This window comes from Podarcis filfolensis, assembly GCF_964270895.1.
Source record: "Podarcis filfolensis genome assembly, chromosome: 2".
In the NCBI taxonomy this organism is placed as follows: domain Eukaryota; kingdom Metazoa; phylum Chordata; class Lepidosauria; order Squamata; family Lacertidae; genus Podarcis; species Podarcis filfolensis.
The window spans coordinates 1,523,977-1,551,840 of record NC_139605.1 but is presented as its reverse complement, the minus strand read 5'-3'; the positions used below and the strand labels follow the sequence as shown (position 1 = coordinate 1,551,840).

The 27,864-nt window shown below is 48.9% G+C and overlaps 2 protein-coding genes and 2 long non-coding RNA genes across 4 annotated transcripts; 2 read left to right on the top strand and 2 right to left on the bottom strand.

Moving 5' to 3' along the window:
- Window positions 1-465: 465 nt before the first annotated feature.
- LOC310757134 (H-2 class II histocompatibility antigen, E-S beta chain-like) lies at window positions 466-10,158 on the bottom strand. Its single transcript, XM_083602331.1, is given in 7 exon segments — window positions 466-2,355; window positions 3,160-3,183; window positions 3,855-3,965; window positions 4,107-4,388; window positions 7,729-7,995; window positions 9,904-10,072; window positions 10,075-10,158. Coding segments are annotated over 7 exon segments (936 nt in total). The 5' UTR covers window positions 10,144-10,158; the 3' UTR covers window positions 466-2,341.
- On the top strand, window positions 4,395-5,001 carry LOC310757456. The gene is made up of 2 exons (XR_014545225.1): window positions 4,395-4,703; window positions 4,747-5,001. It is a non-coding gene; the product is annotated as an uncharacterized lncRNA (long non-coding RNA).
- Window positions 10,159-10,842: 684 nt separating the features above from the next.
- LOC310757178 (HLA class II histocompatibility antigen, DR alpha chain-like) lies at window positions 10,843-14,684 on the top strand. Its single transcript, XM_083602411.1, has 5 exons — window positions 10,843-11,022; window positions 12,956-13,213; window positions 13,550-13,834; window positions 14,179-14,320; window positions 14,473-14,684. Exons 1-5 carry the CDS (start codon window positions 10,920-10,922, stop codon window positions 14,474-14,476), a joined length of 792 nt encoding a protein of 263 aa, XP_083458537.1. The 5' UTR covers window positions 10,843-10,919; the 3' UTR covers window positions 14,477-14,684.
- Window positions 14,685-24,740: 10,056 nt separating this feature from the next.
- On the bottom strand, window positions 24,741-27,386 carry LOC310757425. The gene is made up of 2 exons (XR_014545192.1): window positions 26,430-27,386; window positions 24,741-25,637 (listed from the first exon to the last, which is right to left on the bottom strand). It is a non-coding gene; the product is annotated as an uncharacterized lncRNA (long non-coding RNA).
- Window positions 27,387-27,864: the final 478 nt, after the last annotated feature.

Here is a 27,864-nt window from a genome sequence, read left to right as displayed (position 1 = left end):
ACCGAGCTCCTCCGAAATCGCCTCTGACGTGATTAACGACCTGAGCCTGATAAGGCTCCAGGCACATTCCCATTACGCAGAGTTTCAAAGCAGCAGAAGTGATGAGAAGTTTGAGCTACATTGCTAGGTTTTGTTTTCTAGGCTACGCAGACAGAAAAGAAATACATCCTCTCTCTGCGAGAGACAAAGAGCAACTGAAAAACAAAGGAACAGGAAACAAGTAACATCACATCTGTCTCCTGTCTTCCGTGAGACTTCCAACAGCCTGGAATCTCTGGAATGTAAACAGAGTCCTGTGACTCCAAGAGCACTGCACAGTGGCAACACACAGAAACCAAGAAAAACCACCTTTTCACAGGTGAAGTTGTGTGGAAATGGGCAGATTTCCCCCCTCCGGGATGGACAAGTGACGCATTCTGTGAATATTGACCTTTAATTGAAGGAAACAGTTCAAAGACAACAGAGGGAGGTTGAAGACAATCTTTATTGGTGCAGCTCAGAGCACATCACCCCAAGGCTTAACATCGTTATCACCAGAAAATAGCTGAATCTTTACAGAGCAATTAAGGAATCACCAGTTCAGTGGAGATAAAAGCATCAGGGCAAAAGGAGGAGATGGGCTGTCCCTGGAAATGGACTCATGTTGCGAGGGAGGGGGAAAAGAGAGATTGAGGAGGAATAATAGGGGTGTGCACATTTAATTTATTGTTATATTGGGGGGGGGAGGCACCCCTGAATTCCTGGACCCAGTAATGGGTTGAATCAAGGTCTCTCCAGATCTAGCAGGGATCCAAAAGCTGGAATATTGAGAATGGCTGCTAAGAATAAGCCATGGAGAAAGTGGGAGGCGCCCCACCCTGAGGTCCAAATTAGTGAGCAGGGACAAGAGTTTTGGGGATTTCAGTTGCTGTGGCCTGATGGGGGGGAGGTTTCAGTCTGTCAGCAGCCAGCTGGAAGGAGAGTCTCGGAACATGGCTAGTGTCTGTTTGAATCCAAAGCTGCTTTGGCCAGGAACCTCTTGGGGTTTTGATGCTGTGAGCCCATCATAGGCTCAGGATGTATATATATGTGTCAATAAACCATATAACCTAAAGACACCAGAGTTTTCGCTGCACCTCATTTCCTGGACCCCTGGAGCCTCACACCACTCAAAGATTGGGGTGGAGTGTATCAAAGTGGGTAATGCCCACTTTGACCACGAGGAAGTTGTTGGGACTAATTTGCAACAAGGGGAAACGGGTCTTTGACTCCTATTTTCTCCAGAAGGCAGGTCCTTCCGAGAAGGGGCTTGCTGAAAGTGAGTCAAAGTTTACGAGGAGGAAAACTTACGGGGAAATTCTGTGAGCTCCAGATCCTATCACGTGCCTTTCCAGGAAAGCATGCATTGCTGGTTAGACTGCACTTTAAGTATCGTACATGGAAGGGCAGCTGCTTGGAGTGTAGAAGGTTCAGTCCCCGGCACGTTCAAGAAGGGCTAGAAAGACTTACCCTCTGAAACATCAGTTAAGCCACTGCCAGTCAGTGTGGGCATATGGGACCAGCCCTGGTGGAAATGCTGTTGAGCCAGATGGACTCAGCCTAAGGCAGTTTCCAGTCAGCCTGTGTTCCCCGGTCACCCAAGGGGCAGCTGGGAGTGGGTAGCCATCTTAGTCTACAGCAAGAAGAGCAGCAAAGGAATTGGGTGTGGGGAACCTTCTACAACACAAGGGCCACATTCTCTTCTGGGGAACCTTCTGGGGGCCACACACCAATGGTGGGCAGGAGCAGAGCATCAAAGGCCAGTGTGAAGTTTTCACAGGAGACCAGTCTCTGCACAAGCTTACCCTCCCCTCTCCATCCTCCGTCAAGGCAAGCAAGAAACATGATTGAAGGACAAATCTCAGCCAGGCAAAGACTCTGAAGGAAGGGGCAACACAAGGCTGGGGAGAGTCCCAGGGGCCACATGGAGAGGTTTGGGAGGCCACATGGGACCCCTCCCCAATTCAGTTGTGAGGCTCCCCATCAGGGCTTGAAGGACCAGTCCTGGCAGTCTGACGAGATTCATGGTTGTTTTCAGGGACAGCTCAGGCTCCTCCAGGGAGATTCAAGGCACAAATTCTCTAGCAGAGAGGTGCAAAGAAGTAAAATCAGGTTGCGCTAACTTGCAATCAACAAGCGGAAAGGGAAACACAAGAAGAAACTTTCCCCAAATGACAAGCAAGCAACAGAGGTGGGGGAGGGGTGGACACTGTCGTTCTTGATCCGTGACTCCTTCCATCCACCTTCCAAGGAGGTTTCCACCCTCTGAGCATGGACAGAGGGCAACTGGCAGGAAGAACAGAGCTTCTCCACATCCCAGGATCTAACTGATGAGTCCTGCAGGCAGAGAAGAGAGAGACAAGCCCATCACTGTGGGGTGAGGAACGGGGAGAAAGGGGTAGAAGAATCCCTGGCATGATTGGAGGGACACTTCATAGAGCGGCCATCAGATATTGTGAACTACAATTCCCATCGCTCTGAGGAGGGCTCTGAGGAGGGAAGGAGACAGAGGGAGGGAGGCTTGGCTGGCTTTGGCAATGGAGAAGAGGAGGTTCAGAAGAGACCAAGGAGATCTCTCCAGATCAGAAATGGGGAACCACGGACCCTGGACCAAACTTGGCCCCCAGGCCTCTCTTTCTGGCCCTCATGGCTCTTTCCAGACACTCCTCCTGTCCCCGCTTTGAACCCTCCAAGAGTGATTCCACCTCCCTTGAACTCTGAGGATGCCCCTTGCTTGCCTGGACTAAGAACAGAGAGGGGCAGAAACTAGTCCACTCATCAATATGGAAATTGTGGTCCCTGGAAGGAGGGGATGCAGCCTTTGGGGTGAAAGAGGACCCCCACCCCCAGAATAGACGCCCTGCAATGGGCAGAAGAGCTTTGTCCCCCAAGGGCCAAACACCAGCCCTAGTCTCCTCACTTGGCCTTGAACTTTGCTTGACTGTCTCCCAGGTGGGAAATTCCCCTGGAGACCCACTTCCAGGACATGATATTGGAGTGTGTGCCTCAGGGGATGGATTGATCCATAGAAAGCCCCTCCCCTCTGTTCTAAAAGGAAGCCATGGCGGGGGCTCAGCAAGCAGCCAGGAGAAGGGGGTTGGGGGAGGAGGAGGAGGATGGAAGAGCAGAGAGGAAAGTTACCTGCAGGCTGAGGAACAGCTTGCCCTGGGAGAGAGAAAAGAATAGAAAGATTCAGTCAGCACCAGATATCCCCTGAAATAGCTTCTCTGGGAATACGGCAACCCCCCTCCCCCCCAAGATCAAGATAACACACTCCAGGCACAGCTAGGAACTTTCCCCTTCTCATTTTGTTCTATGGAGTATGAGGGGTGAAAGAAGAGTCTTTGTAGGAAATAAATATTTCCTTCCCGATACAGAAAGGACCCTGGGGAACATCTTGCCAACTAACCTCTTTCCCGTTACCCAATGCCCCCACCCCACAAACCCTCCCATATTCCTTCGGCTGCCTCCTGACTGTCAGTGTCTCAAAGGCCCTTCGCTCAGCAGGGAGAGAGTGCCTTTGACGTACTGCTGGGACCAGGAAGCTGCAAAACATCTGTGTCCTTACTCTGCTCAAAGGCTTCAGAGCCAGAGATGCTTTTGAATTTCTCCCTCATATCTTGAACAGGAGGTTTAGGTCTTAATCTACAGATTTAAACCTCAGACCATCTCCATAATAGCTGAGACTCCATTGGAGACACTAAGAGGGACCTCCGAGGAGTGGAGAAGGAACAGAACCCTCTCCAGATCCTCTGCCTAAGAAGAGGAGGAGAGCCTGGAGCCCACCCCCAGCCCCACACCCAACCCTCTCTCTCCCCCTGGCACCCCACCCTCACCTTTCTTGTTCTTCAGGTAAAGGGCGAGTCCAGTGGCCCCAAAGACCAGCCCCAGCACAATCCCCACAATCCCCGTCCACATCTTGCTCCTGGCAGAGTCCGACTGTGGCTCTGAAGAAAGAAAAAGCCCTGAGTGAGGAAAGGCAGGCCTGGGATCAGCCCCCTGAGGGGGGAGCAACCCATCTAGCCCCCCAGGAATGCCCCCCCACTTCCTTGGGCAGGAGATGGGTCAGGGCTGGGAAGGCGTCCTACCCCACTGCACCGTGACGGGGCCTTCGAAGCTGGCGTGCTCCACCTGGCAGGTGTAGACGTCTCCACGTTCTGGCTTTGTCTCCAGCATCACCTCAATATGGAAGGTCCAGTCCCCGTTCCGGATGAGGTCCGTGGTCCACACTTTGGGCTCCTCCTTCCCGTTCCTGAACCACTTGATCTCGATCCCCGCAGGGAAGAAGCGGTTCACGGTGCAAATCAGCAGAGTGTTGTGTGGTGAAGATTCAACGTTGTCTGTGGGGGTGATCTTCACCTTGGGCTGGACTGTGGGAGGGAGGCAAGGGAGATGTGGAAGGAAGGTCAGAGATTTAGGGAGGGAGGGACCTGGAGGCTTCAAGGGAGGGAGGAGAGGCCATAGTTAACAGGGGAGGGGGCTAGCCAGGGTGAAGCCTCTAGAGGGGCGCAACTGAGGCTCCCAGCTTGCAGGGGGGGCCCTTTCTCTGACCGCAGCCACCCTGGTGGCTCCAGAGTCTAAAAGCATCTGCTGAACACCAGAGTGATACTAATCTGCAAGGGGAAGCAGGAAAACCTGGAAAACGACCCTCCTTCCCCTTTCCCCCTGACTGTTTTTGGAACTATGTGCAAAAGAGAAATCCTGGAGAAGGTTTCTCTCCAAGCAAAGTTGAAAAGGGAAAGTCTTATTTTTCTTTCTTCTTCTTTTGCTTCCCTTAAAGCCTCAGAGATGAATTATAACTGGTGAAGAGATCAGAACATCCCCTCCTGCCCTTTGGGAACAGAAGCCCTTTGGAATATTGCTTGCTTGTGTGTTCATTTTGTGCATTTGTGTGTGTATTTGGATCTCTGGAAGACAACATACATGTTTACACCACGTGAACACATAGAGAGGGCACGGCTGCCTACAATCAGCTGCAAAAACTGAGTCCTCTTTATACTGAAAATAAAATACCTGCAATGAATGATATGTGAGGCTGACATACGAAGTTCTTTGTATTTATCCCTTCCTGTAATTTGGGAGGAAAATGTAGCCAATCCACTTTAAATTCTTTAATTGCAATGGTTCAGCAGCCAGCAATTTTTGAAGGAAACTTGTGGAGTATTTATTCTTTTCTTTTATTCTTTAGAGCCTTAAACTGCCTTTACTACTCAGAAGTCCCATTGAATTCAATGGAGCTTACTCCCAGGTAATTGTGTAAAGATTCTGCGGTCTTATACTGCAATCTTCAGCATTCTGACTCAAAAGTAAGCCCCACTGAGTTCAATAGGACTTACTCTGGAATGTGCCGGATCATTATCACAGTTTCCATTATTTATTATTCTTCTTCTTATCATTATCATTTACATACAGTTATAATATTTCTTAGAATTCCTCAAATGATCTACTGCTCTCTGAGGAGATTGAAAACCAGATAAGAATACAGACAATGTTACTATTTGGGGAGACTACCATATTATTCGCTCTATAAGACGCACCAGACCACAAGACACACCTAGTTTTTGGAGGGGGGAAAAAAATTCTGAATCCCAGAAGCCAGAACAGCAAGAGGGATCGCTGCACAGTGAAGGCAGTGATTCCTCTTCCTGTTCTGGCTTCTGGGATAGCTGTGCAGCCTGCATTCGCTCCATAAGACGCACACACATTTCCCCTTACTTTTTAGGAGGGAAAAAGGTGAGCAAAAAATAGGGTATTTCTCTTTTCCAGCCTCTTTCAAACCTCTTTTTAAGCCCTTTATGAACAAATGTGTCCAGGTGGGTGGGTGTGTATACACAAATGCATGTGGGGCGTGTGTGACAAAACTGGGTCTTTGCCTCAGGTGACAGAAAGCCTAGATTTGGCCCTGGGACAGTCAGTCGATCCTACACTCCCAGCCCCCAACTTCCCACTCTCACCAGTGGATCTCTGACCCCCCCCCCATCTACCCAAAGCCAGCCCAGTTTCCCCAGGGGTCAGGCTGGGCATTCCACAAACTGGGAACTGCTCCTCCCTGGGGGTCCTTGGGAGGCCCCTCCCCTTCCTAGGACACTTTCCATCCTTCTGTCTCATTTCCCAGTCCTGGGAATCTCAGGAGTTTGTCCTTCCTTTTTTCCTAGCACACAGGATGCTCTTCAGATTTCACTGCACAGTATCCTCAACTAACAGTACAATGGTCTACTCAGTGTTTCCTAAACTTGGGTTGCCAACTCTCTCTGGACTACAATTCCCATCTTCCCTGACCACTGGTCCTGCTCGCTAGGGATGATGGGAATTGCACAAAGACAGCTGAGGTTCTTGTGCTTTTTAGAGCTGAGTGGAAGGCAGAAATTCAACAGGTTAAGCCCTTTTCTCCTGTGTAAATGCAATTATTGGGAAAGCTTCACCTGTCAGACATCTGTGTGTGTTTGTGAGAGGAATAATAATAATAATAATAATAAATTTTATTTATATCCCGCCCTCTCCAGCCGAAGCCGGGCTCAGGGCGGCTAACAACAATAAAATAGTACAAAATTCTAAAATCTTCTAAAAGAGAGAGAATCACCAATTTATTTATGGGCCCTTCACTCCAACTGAAAAACAGCACATCAATTTGTATGTGATAGAGAGCTGATGTTATGCTAATTCACAAACACCACCCCACCCCAAGTGATTATAGTAATTTTCCTTTCAATATACTTTTGATTTACGGATGATCCCTGGAGAACAGGGGGGGCGGGGGGGAGCCTGGTGGCTGAAAATAGTAATGAGTAGGTGGGAAGGAAATGGACCACGTTTATAATAATAATTATTTAATCCTGAATGTGTGTGATTTTGAGATTGTGGGGTTAATTTCTAAACACCCCCCCCCCCGATTTAAACACCTCAATTCCCTGGAAAACCTGGACATATGGCAGCCCTACCTGAATCCATGTCAGGAGTGCAAGAAATGACATGCTAAGGTGTCACAATTATTAATTGAGTGATGTCCAAATAACATCATTTTGTACTTTAATAATGTTCTGGGTTTCTGTTGAAATGCGCTCTCTCTCCTCCCCCTGAAAGGCTGCCTATTCCCCCCCTGCAGCCCCCCATTCTAATGTAGTGCAGCGTTGGACTGTATCCTGGGTTCAAATCCCCCCTGGGCCCTGAGTCTCCTGGGTGTCCCTGGCCAGCCCCTCCCCTCAGCCTGGCCTCCCTTACAGGGCTGTTGTGGGGATGGAGAGAGGAGAGGGAGAACCATAGGCAGCACAGGCAGTAAATGAAGTTTAGGGAAGTTTTTAATGTCTGATATTCTATTGTGCTTTTAATTCTGTTGGGAGCCGCCCAGAGTGGCTGGGGTATAAATTATTATTATTATTATTATTATTATTATTATTATTATTATTATTATTAAATACTGCAATTCTGTGTTGCAGGCCGCCCTGAGACCTACAGGTATAGAGCGGGATGCGAATTTAATTAATAATAAATAAATAAACTAAGAGAGACACCCTCCAGAATGCAATACACGAAATGGTTTATGGAGTGGGGCATCAGGAAAGGCCCCTCTTCCTCTCTGGAAAGGGGGGGGCGGGGGGCAGCAGTGACAGGGGCTTCGAGGGGAAAGTCCCGTGTCAACCCCACTCCCCCCCCATTTTGGGTTCTTCCGGGGGGCCCGTTTCCCATGATGCCCCTCCCCCATTCTGGACTCACCGCGCCGGGCCTGGGAGAAGGGATCGAGGACCCCGTAGTTGTTCCGGCAGACATCCACGTTGGCCATCTGGCCCCGCAGGACGTCCTTGTCCTGGTTCCATCTCTTGACTTGGGACTCCATTATTTCAGCCACCGCCACGTACTTCCCTCGGTCGCTGTCAAAGTAGTCAACCTCCTGCCGGTCGTAGAAGTGCCTATTTAGGAAGCGGATCCGCTGCGTCCCGTTGAAGAAGTGGCACTCGGCCTTCCTCTGGCCCAGGAAATGCTCTGCGGGGGGGGAGGGGGGAGAATGAAATTGGGGGGAAGGAGACTTCAGGTTTCCGGTTGCCTTAAGGGCGCAGCTCCCACGAAATCGGATAGTTGCAGCTGCTGGGCAGGAGAGAGATGGTCTGTCTCTCTCCCTTTCTCTCTCTCGTGTCACGTGATCCCATGGCCGGGGGGGGGGGAGGCTGAGCAGGGAGACCCCCCCCCTTTGACCTCCTCCCAAAGGAAAGGGAGAGAGCGATAGCGAAAGGCCGTTGTGGAGAGGGAGCCACAACCTCCAAGGCCCGGGACCCCATGGGCGTAGCCAGGATTTATTGGGGAGGGGGACAGAAGCAAGCTATCTGCTTTATTTAGTTAATTTATTTAAGGGGGGGCAGCTGCTCCCTGCCCCCGATCGCTATGCCCATGCTTATCTCCAGTTTCTTTAAAACAAAAACGTAAACCTCCCTCCCCCTTTTATTGCCCTCCGGCTGGAAGAGGAAATATTGGGGGTGGGATAGAGACCAGGGGAAAGGCGAGATGCCGAGGGGGGGGGAGACGCTTCTCTGCTCTGAAGGCGGCTTCACTGCAACCCCCCCCCCACCGAGACCCCTCTACCGGGTAGATCCGGTTTCACTTTCGCTTTCCCTGCCAGAGCGCAGGAAGTGACGTCTGTCTACGCAGGAGCCCATTTCAACACCCAGAAGACACCAAGGGGGGGGGGACTGGCAGAGGGGGCCTGCCGCGAGCGTGGGGGGGGTGGAGTTCAGGTTTCCCTTTTCCCCAGTTTTGCTGCCGGCGTCATGGGCGAAGGCAGGGAGGGGCAGTCCCCCCCCCACGAAATCAATAAACATCAATAAAATACATAGCAAACTGAGGTTCCCCTTCCTAACAAAAGTCCTGCCCCCCCCCAACAAAAATCCTGGCTACGCTCATGCCTGTGTTAGGAGCAGAAGAAAGGTATATTTATGCGTTATGTGGAGTCATTTCTAGAGTTAAGAATTGGTTATGAGATCTCTTAGAAATGATGGAAGATAAATGGACTAATAATGATGAGGATGATTTTGAGAAGCAGGTGAAGAAGCGCTCAGGGCCAGAGTCAGCTCCCCCGCCCCGCCCCCCCCCCCGCAAAAAAGTCCCCTAGGACTGCCTGCCACCAGGTGTCCTGCAGGAAGACTATTTAATGTGTGAATACTGTGGTTTTATTACAATTCAATTGAATGTTACTTGTAAGCTGCTGGGGTAGGATTTTAATCCTGAAAGGTGGGAGATAATTAATTTCAATAATTAAATGCTCTCTCCTTCCCAAACCCAGAAGCTTGAGCTGCTCTTTTTAAGAGGGGGGAGTGTTTCCCCTTCGCTCCTGCCCCTTTGCCCCCAGTGTCCTGGAAGAAGCAAAGATCCCCCGTGGGGAAGCAAGGATTCTTCAACATCAACTTCGCTGATCTAAACCATGTTCTTCGGATGCCAGATTAACTACTGATTAACTAATCTAGTCCTAACTTAAAAACGGAAAGTGTAATGCTGGAAGTCAACAAAAGAGGTTTAAAGAGTCTCTCTCAAGGCAAATCTAATAAAATGTAGTATAAACAATTGGGAAACACTGGTCTGGAGCGCTCCAATTGGAGAACAGCTTTATAAAGGCGTCCTGGGCTTTGAAGACACTCGAACTCAGGACGCAAGGGGGAAACGTGCTAAGAGGAAGGCACGCCTGGCAAATCCACACTGTGATCAACTCCCGCCCGGAAACCAATGTCCCGACTGTGGAAGGACGTGGGGATCCAGAATTGGCCTCCACAGTCACTTACGGACTGACATACTAAGATCATGGAAGACCATCTAGGAGGGATCGCCAAAGGAGCCCCACCGATGGGGGTCCCGCTAAGCGGAGTTTCCTCTTCCTTCTCCCCCCATTGCAGACTCTTTGCTCACCTGGAGGCGCGTCCACGCCCAGCCCCTCCGAAGCGGAGACCACCAGCATCCCCAGCAGGAGCCCCCCAAAGGCCAAAGGCGCAGCGCCGGAGCCCCCCATCCTCTCTTCTTCGCCCCCCGAAGACTCCCAAATGGGACTTTCTCCGCTCAGCCCCGGGGGAAACTCCTGCCCAAGCCCCGCCCACTCCGCCTCCCCGCCCCGCGAGCGTCCAATCCGCCTCCGAGCCGAGGCAGCGTCATCGGTCGCCAGGCAGGAAACCCCTGAAAAGAGCATTAGCAAGGGCTCTCTCTGCTCTCGCTAGACCTGCAAGTTCCTCTTTGCCTTCTCAGCTGCTTCTGATGTCTCCGTTGTTGTTGCGTCGCGTGTGAATCAAGATCTTCCCCAGAAAACCTTTGGGGGGATATAAAGCTTAACAGGAATCTGTCAGTTCCATCCAAAAGTTTACTCTGGCAGCAAAAAAGGAAATTTCAGTTTCAAGGGGGAATAACTGTCTGCTGAGGGAGGGGGGCTGCTCCCCCCTTCGCCCCCCAGCCTGCATCCCGAGGAGACCTGGCAGCCCCCCAATAAGAAGACCCCTCCCCCAATAAAAGCCCCCTCCAGCCCCCAGCTCCCCTGTGCAAGAAACATCCCTGGCGCTGGTGTCTGAGGAGCCCCATGAAGAAACACCCAGGGGGGAGACAGAGAGGAGCCCCCGCAGCCCCTTCCCTGGTGGAGACCCCTCCCCTCTTGGGCAGATCAAGCGCCCCCTCCCATTAGCTCCCCCTTTCCTGCTGTTTTCGCTCCGTCTCCGGCTGAGGCTCCTGCCTGGGGATGGTTTACCTGGAGACAGGCTGGTCATCGCCAGGGCGCTTTCTCATTGGCGGAGCTGGCAGGGACTTTCCTGCTTTGCTAAAGTCACCTCCTGGCCGCCCCCGCCCCACAGCCACTTGGAGGACGAGCATCCAGGAGGAAGGGGCAAGGGACACTTGAGCTTGAGTCGCCCCTCGCCCGCCTCGGCCCAGGAAGAGCTGCAGAGATGGAGCCCAGAGGAGGAAGAGGAGGAGGAGGAGGAAGAGCCCTTTGCTGCCTCTGGGCGACCCTCCTCCTCGCCCCGCCAAGGGGGGCCGGAGCCCTGAAAGGTCAGGGGGCGCAGGAGGGAGGGGGAGATGTCTGGGGAGGGGTCCCGGGAGGGGGGCTGGGGGGTGGGGGAGAAAGATTGCGCCCCTTGGCGATGCTTGTGGGCAAAGGAGGAGGGGTCTCTTGGGCTAAGGGAGGAGAAGCCCCCTCCCCCCGACAGGTGCAGAAGCTGCGCCCGGGAAGACGGAGGGATGGGGGAGGAAGGGAATTGGACGTTCCCCCCCCACGAAAGAGTGCTGGGAGGTGCGTGGAATGGGAGGGTGACGGGCAAGAAGGATTTGGTCCCTCAAATAAGGTGGTCTAAAAAGAGAGAGAGCGGAAAACGGGGTGAAAACAGCACACTCCCCCCCCTACACACACCTAGCTTAAAAGATCGGAATCTGTACCCCTAGCCTTTCCTGTTACAAGAAGGGAAAGGGAAATAAAACAAGAATTATTATTCCTCTCTGTGGGCTCGGCTGCCACAGAGACCTGCCAGGTCCGGAAGACCCCAGTGGTCGCCCCCAAAAGGCATCAGCCCCCCACCCCATTGCCCCCGAAGACAGAGTGGTCTCTCTCCTGGCACAAAAGGGGCCAGAACCTGCTCTCTTCGACTGCCCCCCATATCGCCACTTGCCTGGCAGGGAACCCAGCCGGACGCAAAGGGACTTCACTCCCGAGAAGACGCGGTTTAGTTTGAGTGAGTGAGTGAACTCCACAAGGAAGTTGCTTTAAGAAAGGAAAGAGGCGCATGGCCAATGGCTCCGTCTGTTTGTCCAACAGTTCCATCTCTTTTAGAAATAAGCCCAAAGCTTTAATTCGTGGCATGAGGCAACTCAAGGGGTGACTGTGGATGATCCACGGTTGAGAGAGGAAATGCATTTATTACTGGTTTCACTTTGGGGCAAGGAGCAAAGTGGAGATCTAGGCACATGGAGACATGGATTCTTCTCTTGAATGATTATTCAAAATTTCTACCACAGTCGCCCACATTCAAGTGCACCCAGGACCACCTTTTGGGGCTTGGAAATGAGGGAATGATCTATAATGAAATGAAAAAGGTATTTAAATATACCTTCCTGAAGAAACCAGAGGCCTTTCTCCTGGGCATAGTCAGCCAATTGGTGCCAAAGAAGGATAGAACTTTCTTTATGTATGCAACAACAGCAGCAAGAATACTTATTGCAAAGTATTGGAAGACACAAGATTTACCCACCCTGGAAGAGTGGCAGATGACGGTGATGAACTATATGGAATTGGCGGAAATGACTGGCAGAATCCGAGACCAGGGAGAAGAGTTGGTGGAAGAAGATTGGAAGAAATTTAAAGACTATTTGCAGAAATATTGTAAAATTAATGAATGTTAAAATGATGCTGGATTGAAATTAAGTGGCATTAGCAACAAAGTTAATAAGAATATGCAAAAATGGATTGATAATGGATGAAAATATATAGCTATAATATGTTAAGATATAGAGTTAAGATAAATGAAAGAGGGTAAGGATTTGCTTAATTGATTATGTAAATGGGAATACAAAAAGGGGAGGTGTGAGGAGGTCAAGGAAACAAGCAAATGAGCTTAAAAATATCAAAAAATGGATTTTTTTTTGATTTTTTTACCTATTTGCTTTTTGTATCTTGTATTTTTTTCTTTTTTCTTCTCTATGTATTTTTGTATTTTTTGTATTTTTTCTTATCTCTTCCTTTTTTTATGCTTTCTTTTTATTCTGTAAACTTCTGTTTTTTGTAAAACCTTAATAAATATTTTATAAAAAAAGAAAAAGAAATGAGGGAATTTAAAAATTGACATATGTGTGTGTTTGGGAGCAGATGAAGCCCCCCCTCTGTCTTCTGAGAGAGGCTTTCTGGTGGTGGCCCCATTCATAGCAATGGAGCATGTTCTCCCTCATCTTGCTGTGGGGTCCTAAAGCCTCCCTCTCTCTCCAACCCCTGCAGTGGAGGACACCCTGGTGGAGCTGGACTTCTTCCAGGAGAGCTTCCCTTCGGAGAAGAAGTCCGGGGAGTTCCTGCTGGAGTTTGACAACGAGGAGATCCTGCACGTGGACTGGGAGAAGAAGCAGAACGTCTGGAGGCTGCCGGACTTCCAGCGCTTCACCAGCTTCGAGGTGCAGGGCGCCCTGGCCAACATCGCTGTCATGAAGAACAACATGGAGGTGCTCATGAAGCGAAGCAATCGCACCCGTGCCCTGAACGGTAGGACAGGCGAGGGGGGCAGGGGAGAGAGCTGGGGGGCAGGCAGGCAGGGGGTGGTCTCTTGGCTTCTGACCCGGAAGACCCTTCAGGACCCCTTTCTGCCTCCCCAGAGGGAACTCTGCTCCAGGGAGCCAGTCCTTGGCTGACTGAGACAGGCTAAAAGGGAAGGGAAGCCTGGTGGGAGGGGCAGCATTGCACTCTGTACAAGCTCAGAGGCATTCCCAAACCTGAACACGCAGTGCAAAAATACCCACAGCACCTAATTGCTATGCTTTCCATTTCTAGACTGCTTAAAATGGGTTTTAATCCCATTTCTTTCTCCATCTCCTTCCTCAGTTGCTCCCTCGGCCACTGTGTACCCGGAAAACGCCGTGGAACTGGGGGACCCCAACGTCCTCATCTGCTTTGTGGACAGGTTCTCCCCCCCAGTGCTGAACGTCACCTGGCTGAAGAACAACGAGGTGGTCTCCAAGGGCGTGGAGGAGACAGACTTCTACCCCAGCGTGGACAACACTTTCCGCAAGTTCTCCTACCTCCCCTTCGTCCCTGAGCAGGGAGACATCTACGTCTGCCAAGTGGAGCACTGGGGCATCCCAGAGGGAAAGATGGAGAAGATCTGGGGTAAGCACCAGGCAGGATTGGGGCTTTTCTCTGGGACTTGAACTCAGAAACCCAGATTCATGGCTTATAAGAAACATGTTCTGATGATCAGAGTAATTTATGCAAGTGAAGTACATTTGCACTCTTGCACAATTTATTCTGCTCGTTCCAGCCATAGGAGACAAAAAGGTGCTCAGCTGCCTTTGGGGGGTTCCTTGAGGTAGTTTCTCTCTGTTTAACTTAAAAGTGTGCATTAAGGGCTGTGGGGCGTGTGTGTCAGGACTCCTGGGTTCTTTCTTCCACTGAACACACACAGAGAAACAGAGTCCCTCCTTAGCCCTGTCCTCTCTCTCTCTCCATCCCAGTTTCCAAGGCGCCCTCTCCCATCCCGGAGACGATGGAGAACATGCTGTGTGCCCTGGGCTTGGCCTTTGGCATCCTGGGCATCATCGCTGGCACCATCCTTTTCTTCAAGGCCATGAGGATGAACGATCGCAGGGGCTTCATGTGAGTCGAACCCGTTTCCCTTCAGGGGCTCAGAGACAAATGCAAGGGAAGCCAAAATACACAGCAAAGGGGTGGGCTGGGCCTCATCCTGCCCAGAAGGTGCTCAGCCTCCATACTCCCAGCTCACCAGCTCCCTTCTCCTTCCTTTTCAGATAATGGGGGATTCCTTTCCTGACAGCCTCTTCCTTCAACCCTCTCAGCTCATCTCCTTTGCCAAGAGTCTCTTCTGCTACAAATCAGCTGGAAGGAGTTGCTTCCTCCGTGTGCAGATTATCCTTAGAAGCTTTTCGGATAATATGTTTAACTTTCGAGAACAAAGATGCTTAGCCAGACTCACATTACTTTTCTCCCTTTTATGTTTCCCTCTATGAGTGTTTAAATAAATAAGAAAAGTGTACCTTTTACCCACATTATAAGTCTTGCCATGGTGCAACATTTACAGCTCCCTCTATGCAGGTTCTGAAACTCCCTGGTGCCTTTGCTTCTGGCTGTCTAGTAATTGTGCATTTCATAGAATCATAGAATTGTAGAGTTGCAAGGGACCCTAAGGGCCATCTAGTCCAACCCCCTGCATTGCAGGAATCTCACCTAAATCATCTCTGACAGAGGGGCTTGTGGTTTGGGTGCCGATCCTCCCCCAAACTCCATTGTTGAGTCAGGATAGCTTTTGTGGGGGCCTCCTGCTTTGCCTCGCCTTGTATCTGCATGGCTCAAGGAGACCCCCTGCCAACAGAGTGTCAGGCATACTAATTCGTATCTGCACCCCATTTACCAAAATCTATTCACCTCCCTCTCCAGTTTTTGGAGAGAGCCTTACTCAGTTCCATGCATTGCACTGCAGAAATACACCCCTCAGGTGTTTCCTTAATCCCAAAAAGCATTCATCCAGCTTGTTGGGGAAGTTTAGCTGCAAAGAGACCCCAAACACCTTTCTCATCCACATAAAGCAGGGTTGTATCTGTCTGTGTGGAGGAAAATATCTTTTCTTCTGCAAAACTTTCCCAGTGGCTTCTGTGCAGCCCATATTTCCAAAAGCAATGAATAAATCTTACAGCTTGTTGATTTTTGTCTAGTGCTGTTTTCTCTGCCTATAAGTTCTGGATATCTTTATTATTTCAAAATGAAAAACGTTGAGGAAATGGGTCTACATTGACCCTTCGTGTCTTTAGGGCCAAGTTCTGGGAGATAAAAGAAGACCACGGAAGCCAGCTAGAGCAGAGGGACCCTTATCAGTCTGATAGTCCAACTCTTCTGATCCTCAGGGCCTGCTGTGGGTTGTGTGATGCCTCAAACCATTATCCCACAGGACCCATGGATCCCCACTCTGGGGGAACAGAGGAGAGAAACAGAACAGCCCATCCCCCTGTCCTAAAATGCCTCACCAGATCAAAGCACCTGCTCTTCCTGAGACTGGAGTGATTGATCAGGGGAAAGAGGGAGAAAATGTGCAGAGCCCCCCTCCAAATTCAGGGTGGATGAATGAAGGTCTTCTTCCAGGGGCAACAACACTCTAGAGAGGGGTGTGTTTCAGGACATGCAAGGTCAGGATGTGACCCAGTCAGCCTGGCCAGACCTCCATCATGAGTTGACTGTGTTGCCTGGAACGTGCCTTAAAAACCTCAGAGAAGGATTCACTCTTTTCTGGTAGCTCCCTGTCCTGCCCCTATTTTTGTGTGCCTCATTAAGATAAATTAATGCAAGGAGTTGTTGAACTCTTTCTCCCCCCCCCCCGCCCCCACCTTGCAAGAGTCTCCAGAAGGTAAATGACACCACCGAGTGGGGTTTGGGAGAGGCGTCCTTCCTGGCACCAAGCCTTGAGCAGGAACATCTCAGAGGCCAACAGACAAGGCCCAGCTTGCTGTGCAATCTCATACTTTCTTCCGGATCTCAGGTGGTGGGATCCAAAATGGGGAGGAGTCAATTAATGCATAGAGACAGACGGCAGAGTTTGGCAGAGGGGCAAGGCAGGAGTGCCGCCAGGGCAAGACTTGGGGGCAGAAGGCCAGGGCCCCAGTCGGCAGAAGGAGCAGGAGGCCCCTCAAGGCTGCAGGGCTGACTCTCCACACCTGGAAGCAGCTGAAGGAACACATGCTACTAGTACCTCTGTCAGGAGGGTAAGAGTCTGAGTGGAGATTGTGACATTCGGGTTCCCTCGAAACAGAAACTTTTAAAACAAGTAATTAGTTTGTTGGATCAGCTCTGGCTTTAAGATCCGCTTTAAAGAATTACGGGGGGGGGGGGATTAAGAGGCTGTCTTCTCCCTACTGTCAATAATCATCCCATGTAAAATGTGAAATCCAACACTCTAATTTCTATTTTTGGGCTTAAAGGCAAAACTGCAAATGGTAGACTCCAACAACAACATCAATGTTTGCAAGCTGTGAGCTTGTGATAGCCTCTGCATTTTGCCTTTTGCTTCAAAGAGGAAGGAGGCAATTTTATGGCGGCACTCACCCCCCCCCCATAGTGGGAATTTTCTGCATCTTGTTTTTCTGAAGGAAAAAATGCTTTAAAAAAGGACCAATCAAATAGGGTGTAAGCATGGGCACAGCCGGGGGGCGGGGGGTGGACTGCTGCCCCCAATCAATAAAAATCAATTAAAATACAAAGCAACCTGAGGTTCTGCCCCCTAACAAAAGGCCTGCCCCCCCAGAAAAATAATCATGGCTACGCCCACGGTCGCAGGTTCTCTGTACATGAGCTTCCAATCCCATAACTGGATTTGCACATTGGCCCAGTTCCTGGTGGTGGCACAAAAGAGCAGCAACATCTGAGGGCAAAGCCTCAGTTTAAGAGTGGAGGAGTCACTTCCACAGAGAGGGGCCTTGGCTGGAGAGAGAGAGAGAGAGGGAGAGAGAGAGAGAGAGAGAGAGAGAGAGAGAGAGAGAGAGAGAGAGAGAGGAGGAAACTCTGGGTCAAAATCTCTTTGGAATACAAGATGCTCAGGGATGGGCTGCCAGGGGAAAAACTGGGTATGAGAAATGAGGGTTTTGTGGATCCCCAGAGGCACTGAGGCTGTAAACTTCAGATCTACATTCCACAATGGCTCCCATGGGAGAAAGGGAGAAAGGACTGCTCCACTGTAGCTGCAGCTTCATGTTTTTGGTGCCCTCTCGCCAATGTGAAGGAGAAGCAGAATAACCTCCCTGCAAGCAGGAAACTGGGGCAAGGGCTTGGCCTGCAGCCTTTCTCCCTGCTGTGCTAGATTTCTCCTTGCAGGCAGTGCCAATGTAATTTGGGTGTCCATGCAGCTCCTGCCTGAGGCTGGGAAGGAGGCCTCTTGGAGGAAGAAACAGACCAAGAGGAGGGGGGCAAGGGGGTCCCTGGACAGGAGGGGCAGGATCCAGGCAGCCTGCTCCCTGGTGACAGAAGCAGGACTTCTGGGCCCATAGCACATGTCTCCCTCCCCCACCTCTCCCTCCTTCTTCTTTTTTTTTTAATAAATTTTTTATTAAGGTTTTTACAATATTACAAAATGAAAAAGAAAAAAGAAAAAATACAAAATAAAAATAGTTAAAAACAATTCAATCTTTTCATCACTTATTTTTCATTTACTTGTTTCCCGGACCTCCTCATACCTCCCTTTTTTGTATTCCAGTTCAATTTATTAGTTCAGCAGTTCCTTTCCCTCTTTATTTTATCCTGATCTTGAATCTTAAATTATTATAACATTAAATTTTTACTTATAAAAAACCATTTTTTCATATTCTTTTATACCATTACAGCTAGAAACCACTTAATTTCAATCCAACATCATTCTAACATTCATTAATTTTGCAATATTTCTGTAGGTAGTCTTTAAATCTCTTCCAGTCCTCTTCCACCGACTCTTCTCCCTGGTCTCGGATTCTGCCAGTCATTTCCGCCAATTCCATGTAGTCCATGTATCGGTTAGATCCCCAAAGAGGACGGCTCCAGCGGACTTGGCAGGAGCCTCTTCAGAGCCTAGTTGGGCCCGACAGCTAAAAACGCCAAATAGTATCTCTACTCACCAGGATGTTAACTCTCTTCTGCCCCCCAAAAATTCTGGCCCTCGCGATTTGATCGTGCCACAACCGGCTCGCACTAGAGCAAAAGAGTCATCACAACCGGCGCGCACCAGAGCAAAAGACTCACCACACCAGGACGACAACTTTCAGCAAAGGAAAATAACGGACTTCTTTAAGGGAGCGACTTTGCCATATAAGAGCCCCCCACAAGAATTTAAATGACGGTTAGCCGGACAACCCAGAAAACCACCAATATCGATCCTCTGTTGGAACATCGCTGGCTGGTGTACGAAAAAATGTGACCCAGAATTCCAGTCGTATATCAACTTGTTTCATATCATTCTATTGCAAGAAACTTGGGGGGAGGGTGAAATTGTCATAAACGGATTTGACCTACTATCCCTTCCAGCTTGCCCCTCCCAGAAAGGAGGACGGCCGAAAGGTGGTCTAGTAATTGGTATCTCACTGAAGCTGCATCTCAAATTTTCATTAGTTTTGACTGCTCCCCCTTATGCTTTATCCGGGTTGATGTCGGGGGGGAAAGTATCACTGTTAATCTCCAATGTCTACCTCCCGCCAGGGGGTTCGTCCCTTGAACTGCATGATAGATGGGAAATATTAGAAGATCATCTAGTATCATGCCGAGTCAAATATTCCAATAGCCAATCCTTAATTGGTGGTGACTTTAACGCACGTATAGCAGCAAATTGGGTCGATTTAACTAAAGCTAAATGGTGGACTGCTCCATGCCTCGACAATTATGATTTGAGACATGCCTTAGGGAGAGCCTCAAAAGACTCTAAAGTAAACGAGGCTGGAGTACTTCTTTACCAAATGGCTATTCGCTTAAACCTAGTACCCCTGAATGGTTGCTGCCCTCCTGATATACCGGGGGAGTATACCCACCTAGGCATAAAATCAAACAGTGTACTAGATTACCTTTTAGCCTCGAGTGACCTGATTTCGAAAGCTCTCTCTTTTAAGATTGGCAATATTCAGCTCAGTGACCACCTTCCACTTGCTGCTACGTTTGACCTAGACTGGCATGGGGACGAGCACAGTCATCCAACTCAATTAGATACTAACGCAGAAAACCCAGTAGAGGGTATTAATACGGCATTATGAGTGAAGGGTATAAAGTGGTCTGTAACGCAGGCTCAAAAATATTCCGAATTTTTTCAGCAGGAGATCATACAAACCTATTCAGCCCTTGGCATAACCTCATATGAACACGATCAAACTATTAATCTATTTGCCAATCTGTTGAATGACCTCACGTCATTCTTTACTGTCCCAACCCACCAGGCAAATTGGGCCCACTTTAAGACAGGTGCACTGTGGTTTAACCGTAATTGTAAACAAGCCAAACAACATCTCTGCGCTATTTATAATGATTATAAATCCTCAGGGGCGACTACGCTTCCCAAGGAGTACTATCAGGCAAAATCAGCTTACAAATATGTGCAAAAAAAGGCCAAACAGGAATGGCAACTGAACCGCTGGCAAGCACTTATAGCTGCCTCAAGTACCCGTAATTCCCGAAAATTCTGGCTGTTGGTTAACAGAAAATCTAAAAGATACCCCTTAACAGTTATTCCAGCCCCAGTTTGGGAATCCTTTCTAAGGAACTATTTTGCCGTACCAGACCTTAATATTAATACAATCGATAGATTTGATGAGCAGCTCCCTCTTTGGCCACCCACTGACCCGGAAGAAATCCACGGACTCATTTCTAATCTTAAAATCGGAAAAGCCCCCGGTCCTGACCTAGTCCCGGCGGAAGCTATAAAACTTCATGCAGACTGGTGGGCGAAAATCCTGGCCGCTACTTTTGATGCCATAAATAACAGTGGGAAGGTACCAAGAATATGGAAGGAGGCGATTATTGTTCCAATTCATAAAAAGGGCTCGACAGATGATCCGGGAAATTATAGGAATATCAGTTTATTGTCATTAATTGGGAAAATATATGCACGGTTCTTGTTAACTAAGCTTACTAAGTGGGCCGAAGAGAACAACCTGATTGGGCCAGAACAGGCTGGTTTTAGACCGAATCAGTCAGCGGTTGATCATGTCTTAGTTTTATACCACCTTGCCCGGAAATATTCCTCCCCAAATAGAGGCCAACTTTGTGCGGCCTTTATTTATTTAAAGGCCGCTTTTGACAGCATCCCCAGAGGATTACTTTGGGGAAAATTAGCCCGATGGGGAATAGACAAAAGACTTTTGTGGCTAATAACTAAATTGCACGACGGATCGGCCGCTAGGGTGAGAATCACTCCGGCCGGCGACCTCTCAAATTCAGTAACTATCAATAGAGGTGTTCGTCAAGGATGTATCCTTGCTCCGACCCTTTTTAATCTATTTATAAGTGATATGAGGGTGCCTCTGATAGATTCTCAAGAAACGATCCACGCCCCCCGTCTTGCCCGATATCGTTGCCCCCTTCTACTCTACGCAGACGACGCAGTGATCCTATCTTTCTCAAGAGTCGGCCTTAGGAGGGCATTAAAAATTTTCGATGTTTACTTCAAATCAAATTTTCTTACAATTAACCATCTTAAGTCCAAAGTCCTAATTTTCACCAAGAGTCGAAAAACCTATAATTGGAGAATAGACGGAAAAGCTATTGACCAAGTCTTTAAATTTCAGTACTTGGGAGTCCTTCTCCAACACAACATGGGCTGGAATGTCCATCTTGCATATGTATTAAACAGAGCTAAAGCCCTTTCCTTTGCGCTACTGCGTTTTTTCTTTTCAGATGGGGCTTTCCATATCCCATCAATGTTAAAAGTTTTCAAGGCAAAGGTGATTGCAACAATAGCATATGCAATCCCAATATGGGGGCCCTTTGTTAATCTAACCCATTTGGAGGTAATCCAAAACCAGCTTCTAAGAAGGTTGCTAAAATTACCCAGGTGTGTAAGCAATACTGCTATACGTCTGGAACTAAATGTTACATCTCTAGAAACCACATTATGGAAATGCATCCTCTGTTACTGGTTGGCATTATGGCATAAACTTCCAAATCTCCTCTTGATACAGTGTCTCTGGAGAGATGACTTCCCTAGCCCCTGGGCAAAAATATTACATGGGAAACTTGTGTCCCTAGGACTATCTCCATCTGAACTATTAAAATTGGATATAATTTCTGCCAAGAGAATTATAACTCACAAATTAGAGGAGATGGATTTACAATTTAATATTGCGACAGGTGGTGGCACCTGTTCGCCGATAAACCTTGGCTTAACACCACCAACGAAACTTCCATCTTATTTAACTACCTTATCTGTGGTGACGCACAGGTATGCCTTTATAAAGGCTAGATTCAATGTTTTCCCATCAAACGTGTTGGGTAACAGACTCTCCAAAGGACAGATCTCACTCCTCTGTGACTGTAAAAGTGGATCTATAGAATCGTTATACCATATAATCTTCTGTTGTCCATTATATTCGGCTTCACGGTCCAAGTTTCTGGCCCCATATTTATCGAGAATTGCTGATAGACCTCAGGAAGCCCAAATAATATACTTATTAAACGACGAAGATACAAGTAGATCCCTTGCAGTCGCTAGATACCTGATTAATGTTTTATTTCAAAAGAGGAGAAATGGATCACTGTATGACTCTGACAGCTTAGCTAAACTTAAGTACCATCAATAAGTGCCAGAACTAAGACGCATACCCCCCAAAATCTGATGGATTTGAATTGCAGTTTACATAGAGGGAGCTTATTGTGTATAGTGTTTACTTAACTGAAGTAAAATTGGTTTTATATGGGTGTTTTAATTTTGGAACTGTTTAAATTGTATTGTTTATGGATAAATTTTGATGTATTGTTTCCGATATGGGCCAATGGCCGCAATAAATAAATCTAATCTAATCTAGTCCATCACCTTCATCTGCCATTCTTCCAGAGTGGGTATGTCTTGTGTCTTCCAATACTTAGCAATAAGTATTCTTGCTGCTGTTGTAGCATACATAAATAAAGTTCTATCCTTCTTTAACACCGATTGGCCGACTATGCCCAGGAGAAAGGCCTCTGGTTTCTTCAAAAAGGTATATTTAAATACCTTTTTCAATTCATTATAAATCGTCTCCCAGAAAGCCTTAATCCTTGGGCACGTCCACCAAAGGTGAAAGAATGTACCTTCAGTTTCTTTACATTTCCAACATTTATTATCGGGCAAGTGATAGATTTTTGCAAGCTTGACTGGGGTCATGTACCACCTGTATATCATTTTCATAATATTCATAATATTTTCATAATATTCATAATATTCCCCACCTCTCCCTCCTTCTGCCCCCTTGTTTCTGGCAGCAGAGAAGACGCTGCAGAAAGGCCCTGGGGCGAGTTTCGCTTCCCCCCACATGGAGGCCTGGAGCTCAGCTCAGCATTCGGGGAAATGAAAGAGGGAAGCTGGCCATGATCCAGGAGACGGAGGTCAACCGGGAGCACAGCAAAACCTCCTCACAAAGAAGTAGCTTCCAGCCCCCCCTCCCCCACAGCACAGCCCCCCCTTCAGCCCAGCAGCAAGGGTTTAAGAGGAATTGCCATTTTAGGGAAGGACCCCCTTGGGAATGGCTGAGCTGAATGGAGTGGGGCTGGGCAAGCCCCATAGCATCCTCTGCTAGAGGAATAGGGGCTCCTTGGCTCAAGGTGGGGGGAGATTTCCTTGGAGAGCAGCCCCCTCCCTCTTGCATCAGGAGAGCAAAGTGGGTCATCTCTTCCTAAGGCAGGAGGGAGGAGGAAGAGGGGAGAACGTGTAGACCCATCCAAGTCCAGCATGGATCCTCAAGGCTATGGGGCACGACCCACAGGAGAGGGTGGGGGTGTTTCAGGTCAGCCAGGATGTGGCCCAGTCAGGCTGGCCAGACCTCCTTCATGAGTCAGCTGTGGGTCAGAGACAGGTCTCTTCAACCTCTCCAAACCCCAGACCCCCTTTCAACCCAAACATGCAGTTCTCCATCTTTATATCTGTGTGGTGTCAGGGCTCCTTTTTCAGCCCACATGGGATCAAGCTGAGACCCACCAGTGGAAGACCAGGGGCGCAGAACATGTCCCAACATCCCCAGGGAAGGAGTCACTGCTTTCGGGGGTCTTGATCTGCTGTTTCCCCTCCTCTCCCCATTCTGCCCCTGTTCTGTGTGTGCCTTGCAGAAATGCCTCCTTCCAGAAACGAATGCAAGTCGAAAGAGTCGTCCAGCTCTTCCTCCCCTGGCAAGAGGCTCCAGGAGGGACATGACCCCCAGAGAGGGGTTTGGGAGAGGCCAGTGGCGTAGCGTGGGGGGTGCAGGGGGGGCCGGCCGCACCGGGCGCAACATCTGGGGTTAGGGCAAATCCACGGGTTAGGGGGCGCAAATCCACAGGTTAGGGGGCGCAAATTACTTGCCTTGCCCCGGGTGCTGACAACCCACGCAACGCCACTGGAGAGGCGTCCCTTCTGGGGCCAAGGCTTGTGCAGGGACATCACAGGGACTGGCAGACAAGGCCCAGCCTGCTGTGCAATATTATACCTTGCAGTTGTCACGGTTTCTTTAGAAGGGGAAATGGGATCTTTTTGGCAGATCCTCTTTCAGCAAAAGAGCAAACATTCTCCTGGATCTCAAGGCAGAAGCAAAGGAGAACCTTCAGCAAAGTATCGTGTGGGGAGGGGGGCCAGGGGAGCTGCCAGGGCAAGGCTGTGGGGCAGGAGGCCAGGGCCCCACTCAGCAGAAAGAGCCGCAGGTCCTGTGAATGTGAAAGGGCCGATTTGCCTTGAAATGGGAAATGGGACCGTTTGAAGAAGGGGAGTCTGCCAAATTTCATCCCAAATTTCATCCCTGGTATCTGGGATGAGGCCTTCTCCTGGAAGGACCAAGCAGGGGGCTCTGAAGCCTTTTTCCTCCTCAAAGACTCATGGAGTTGTAGTTGGAGGGACCTCAGGGGTCATCTAGTCCAACCCCCCCACAATCCCTCTCTTCCGCAGTCCAATTCTGCCTGCGGTTGGTGATGCTTGGGTCTTTTTCCCTCTGAGGAAATCCCTTCTCGTCTGCAGATTTTGTAGCGTTTGCTCCCTGTCTTAGTGTGAGCTTGATGGTCCTGGTTCCTCCTCTGCCATTACATTGTGAACTGCCCTGAGATATACAGTTGAAGTATAGAAATAGAAATAAAAAATAAATGAATACATGTAAATATGGGCCCCTGGGAGTGTTTCCCTCTCCTTTCTCTCCTTCAGCACACTTTGGAACTCCCTGCCTAAGGAAACCAAGAGGCGCCTTCTTCGTTCTTCTCTTTTTGGCACCTGATGAAAACATTCTTACTCAGACAAGCCGACCCAGATGTCAAGAAAGATGAGGTGATTTTAATGTTTTTCGTATGTGTGTTTGTGCTTTAAAGCATGGTTGCGACTTTTCTCTTGGTTTATCTTTTTGTAAATAATAATAATAACAATAACAACAACAACAACAACATTTTTTTATTTATATCCCGCCCTTCCCGATTCAAAAACCGGGCAGCTAACAACAAATTTAAAAGCAGCATAAAATACAGTATAAAAACATGAATAACAATAAAATTCCAAAATCAAAATAGGGGAAATGAACATTAGAGAATCCCCAGGGCTAGCTGGCTGAGTTGGTCCTACTTGGGCCAGCAAGGAGGCCAGGGGAGAATTAGCTGTGGGGTCTCAGAGCTGGGGAGGGAAGGGAAATAAAAGATCAGGCTGAATTCAAGTAAAGCACTTTGATGTGCTGCTTTTTTTCACAATGAACTGATGTATAAATTTTATGAAGTGAAATAAATAAACTGCTGACGCTGCCTCCCAGTCTCATCAAGGGGTGCAAAGGGGGCTAATGGAGGTTGTGTCAATCCCTCAGGAGGACTGTGGTGGATAAAGTCAGGACCCACCGGGGGGGCACAGGGTCTCCTTCCTCCTTGCTTCCCAGCCCCCAAATGCCGGGGTTTGGGGCCAAGGAGTGGGGCTGGGGGGTTTGTGGAGGTGCCATCATTTCAGGGGGTCGTGAGGTGTGGCAGGTGGGGGTTTCATCTGGACATCCATCGTGTTTCCCTCTGAGTCTTGAGGGGATACTAGAAATTCCCTCAGACCTTGGTCAACCTTGAGATTTCCTGTCAGTTTCCCCCAGAAACAACAAACAGGGCTGTGGAGTCGGGGGGGGGGATCCTGGAGAGTTTCTGTGGAGAAAAGGGAGGACATTTCCCCCCTCAGAACAGACAGGGACATTTGTGAGGAACCTGGTAAGAAACAAAGGAGTCTCCCTCCGCCTGAGGTGTTTCCCGCTCTTTTTTCCTGAGGGAGCCCAAACATGAGCAGAAAATGGCTTCCCTCCTCAGGGCCTGAAGGGTCAAGGAAGGGATGCCCAGGGGGACAACGGACTCCATGTTTCCTCCTCCAAGGGGCCCACAGTCAGATAAACGGAGGAACAGAAAATTCCCTCAGGAGTTTTAGTCACGGGAGGAATCAAATGATGTTGTTTCTTCCCCCTGAAAAGTTCACATTTGTGGAAACACTGGAGAAGGCATTTGGCTCTCCTGAATAGCTAGTTTGAAATCAAATTCATAATAGAATCACCTCAGGAGACCATGCGCTGTGTGGAGGGTTTTCCCAGGGAAAAATGGCTCCCAAATCAGTTCCCCTTGATGGTTTCCACACAGACTGTATTTAAACAGACTTTTCTTTCTTGTATTAGGATGTTTGTGTGGTAAACCACCTTGGGATGTTGAATGCTTACATTAAAAGGCCTTAAAGAAGTCAATAACCCAAAGGTGGGGAATGTTGGAGGTATGACTGAAGGTCACCTTCTTTCAGGTGAAGTTGTGTGGAAACGGGCAGATCTTCACTGGTGCGACTCAGAGGAAATACTTTCAAGGCTGTGAAATCTGCTTCTGCCTTGAAGTGGGTCAGGTGGGGATCCCAGTCAGAGGGCTGATCCTTAAGATCACAAAAGAGCAGGGTATTTAGAGAGAAATTAACAAACTACTCTCCCTGAGGAGATAGTCAGCAGGGTGAGGGTGGGGAGCAAGGACTCTCTCCGAAAACGGGACTGATCCTCCGTGTCACAGGGCTGTGGGAAGAAGATTTCCATAAATATATTTGGCCATTCACCATTTTACAGAATACAGAATCGTGGTATCTTTCCCTCCCCAGGGCCTGAAGGGTCAAGGAAGGGATGCCCAGGGGGACAACGGACTCCATGTTTCCTCCTCCAAGGGGCCCCCAGTCAGAGAAATGGAGGAACAGAAAATTCCCTCAGGAGTTTTAGTCACAGGAGGATTCAAAACATGTTATTTTCCTCCCCCTGAAAATTTCACGTTGGTGGAAACACTGAAAAAGGCATTGGCTCTCCTGAATAGCTAGTTTGAAATCAAATTCATAGTAGAATCACCTCAGGAGACCATGCGGTGTGTGGAGGGTTTTCCTAGGGAAAAATGGCTCCCAAATGAGTCCCCTTTGATGGTTTCCACACAGACTGGATTGAAACAGACTTTTCTTTCGTATATTAGGATGTTTGTGTGGTAAACCACCTGGGGGGGGTTGAATGGTTACATCAAAAGGCCTTAAAGAAGTCAATAACCCAAAGGTGGGGAAGTGCTAGAGGTATGACTGAAGGTCACCTTCTTTCAGGTAAAGTTGTGTGGAGATGGAGGCAGATCAACTCTTTTTCTTACACCCAGGATTGTCAAGTGTGGTGCTGCTTGAATATTGAAATTTAAAGGAAATAAAATAGTTCAAGGACCACAGAGGGAAGCTGAAGAAAATCTTCACTGGTGCGACTCAGAGGAAATACTCTCAAGGCTGTGAAATCTGCTTCTGCCTTGAAGTGGGTCAGGTGAGGATCCCAGTCAGAGGGCTGATCCTTAAGATCACAAAAGAGCAGGATATTTACAGAGAAATTAACAAGCTACTCTCCCTGAGGAGATAGTCAGCAGGGTGAGGGTGGGGAGCAGGGACTCTCTCCGAAAACGGGACTCATCCTCCGTGTCACAGGGCTGTGGGGAGAAGCTTTCAATAAATATATCTGGCCATTTAGCATTTTATGGAATCGTAGAACTGGAGGGGACCCCAAGGTCATCTAGCCCAACCTCCTGCAATGAGGAATCTCAAGGATCAGGCTCCCCATCACGGCTTGAAGGACCAGTCCTGGCAGACTGACCAGATTCATGGTTGTTTTCAGGGACAGCTCAGGCTCCTCCATGGAGATTCGAGGCACAAATTCTCTAGCAGAGAGGTGCAAAGAAGGAATCAGGTTGCCATTGTTGCCGGAAATATCCGAGGGCTCCCTTGGACAAAAAGTAAAGACACCAACCAGGATAACTTGGAGCAAAACAGCAGCCTGTAGGCTTGGCCTTTATTGAACTGTTGCAACAGGGTGTTCCCCTCACTTGCAAGAGAGAGGAAAGACCCAGAAAAATAGTGTGCAAGGTCTTATAAAACTTTTTGAAATTCCCCTCCTCTAGGTCAAGCCCACCCCCAGAAACATCATGCATACATTACAGAAAGGAGGGGTTGAGGGAGGAGTTGGTGGTAACCTGAGTGTCTTGTCACCTGGCTAGTT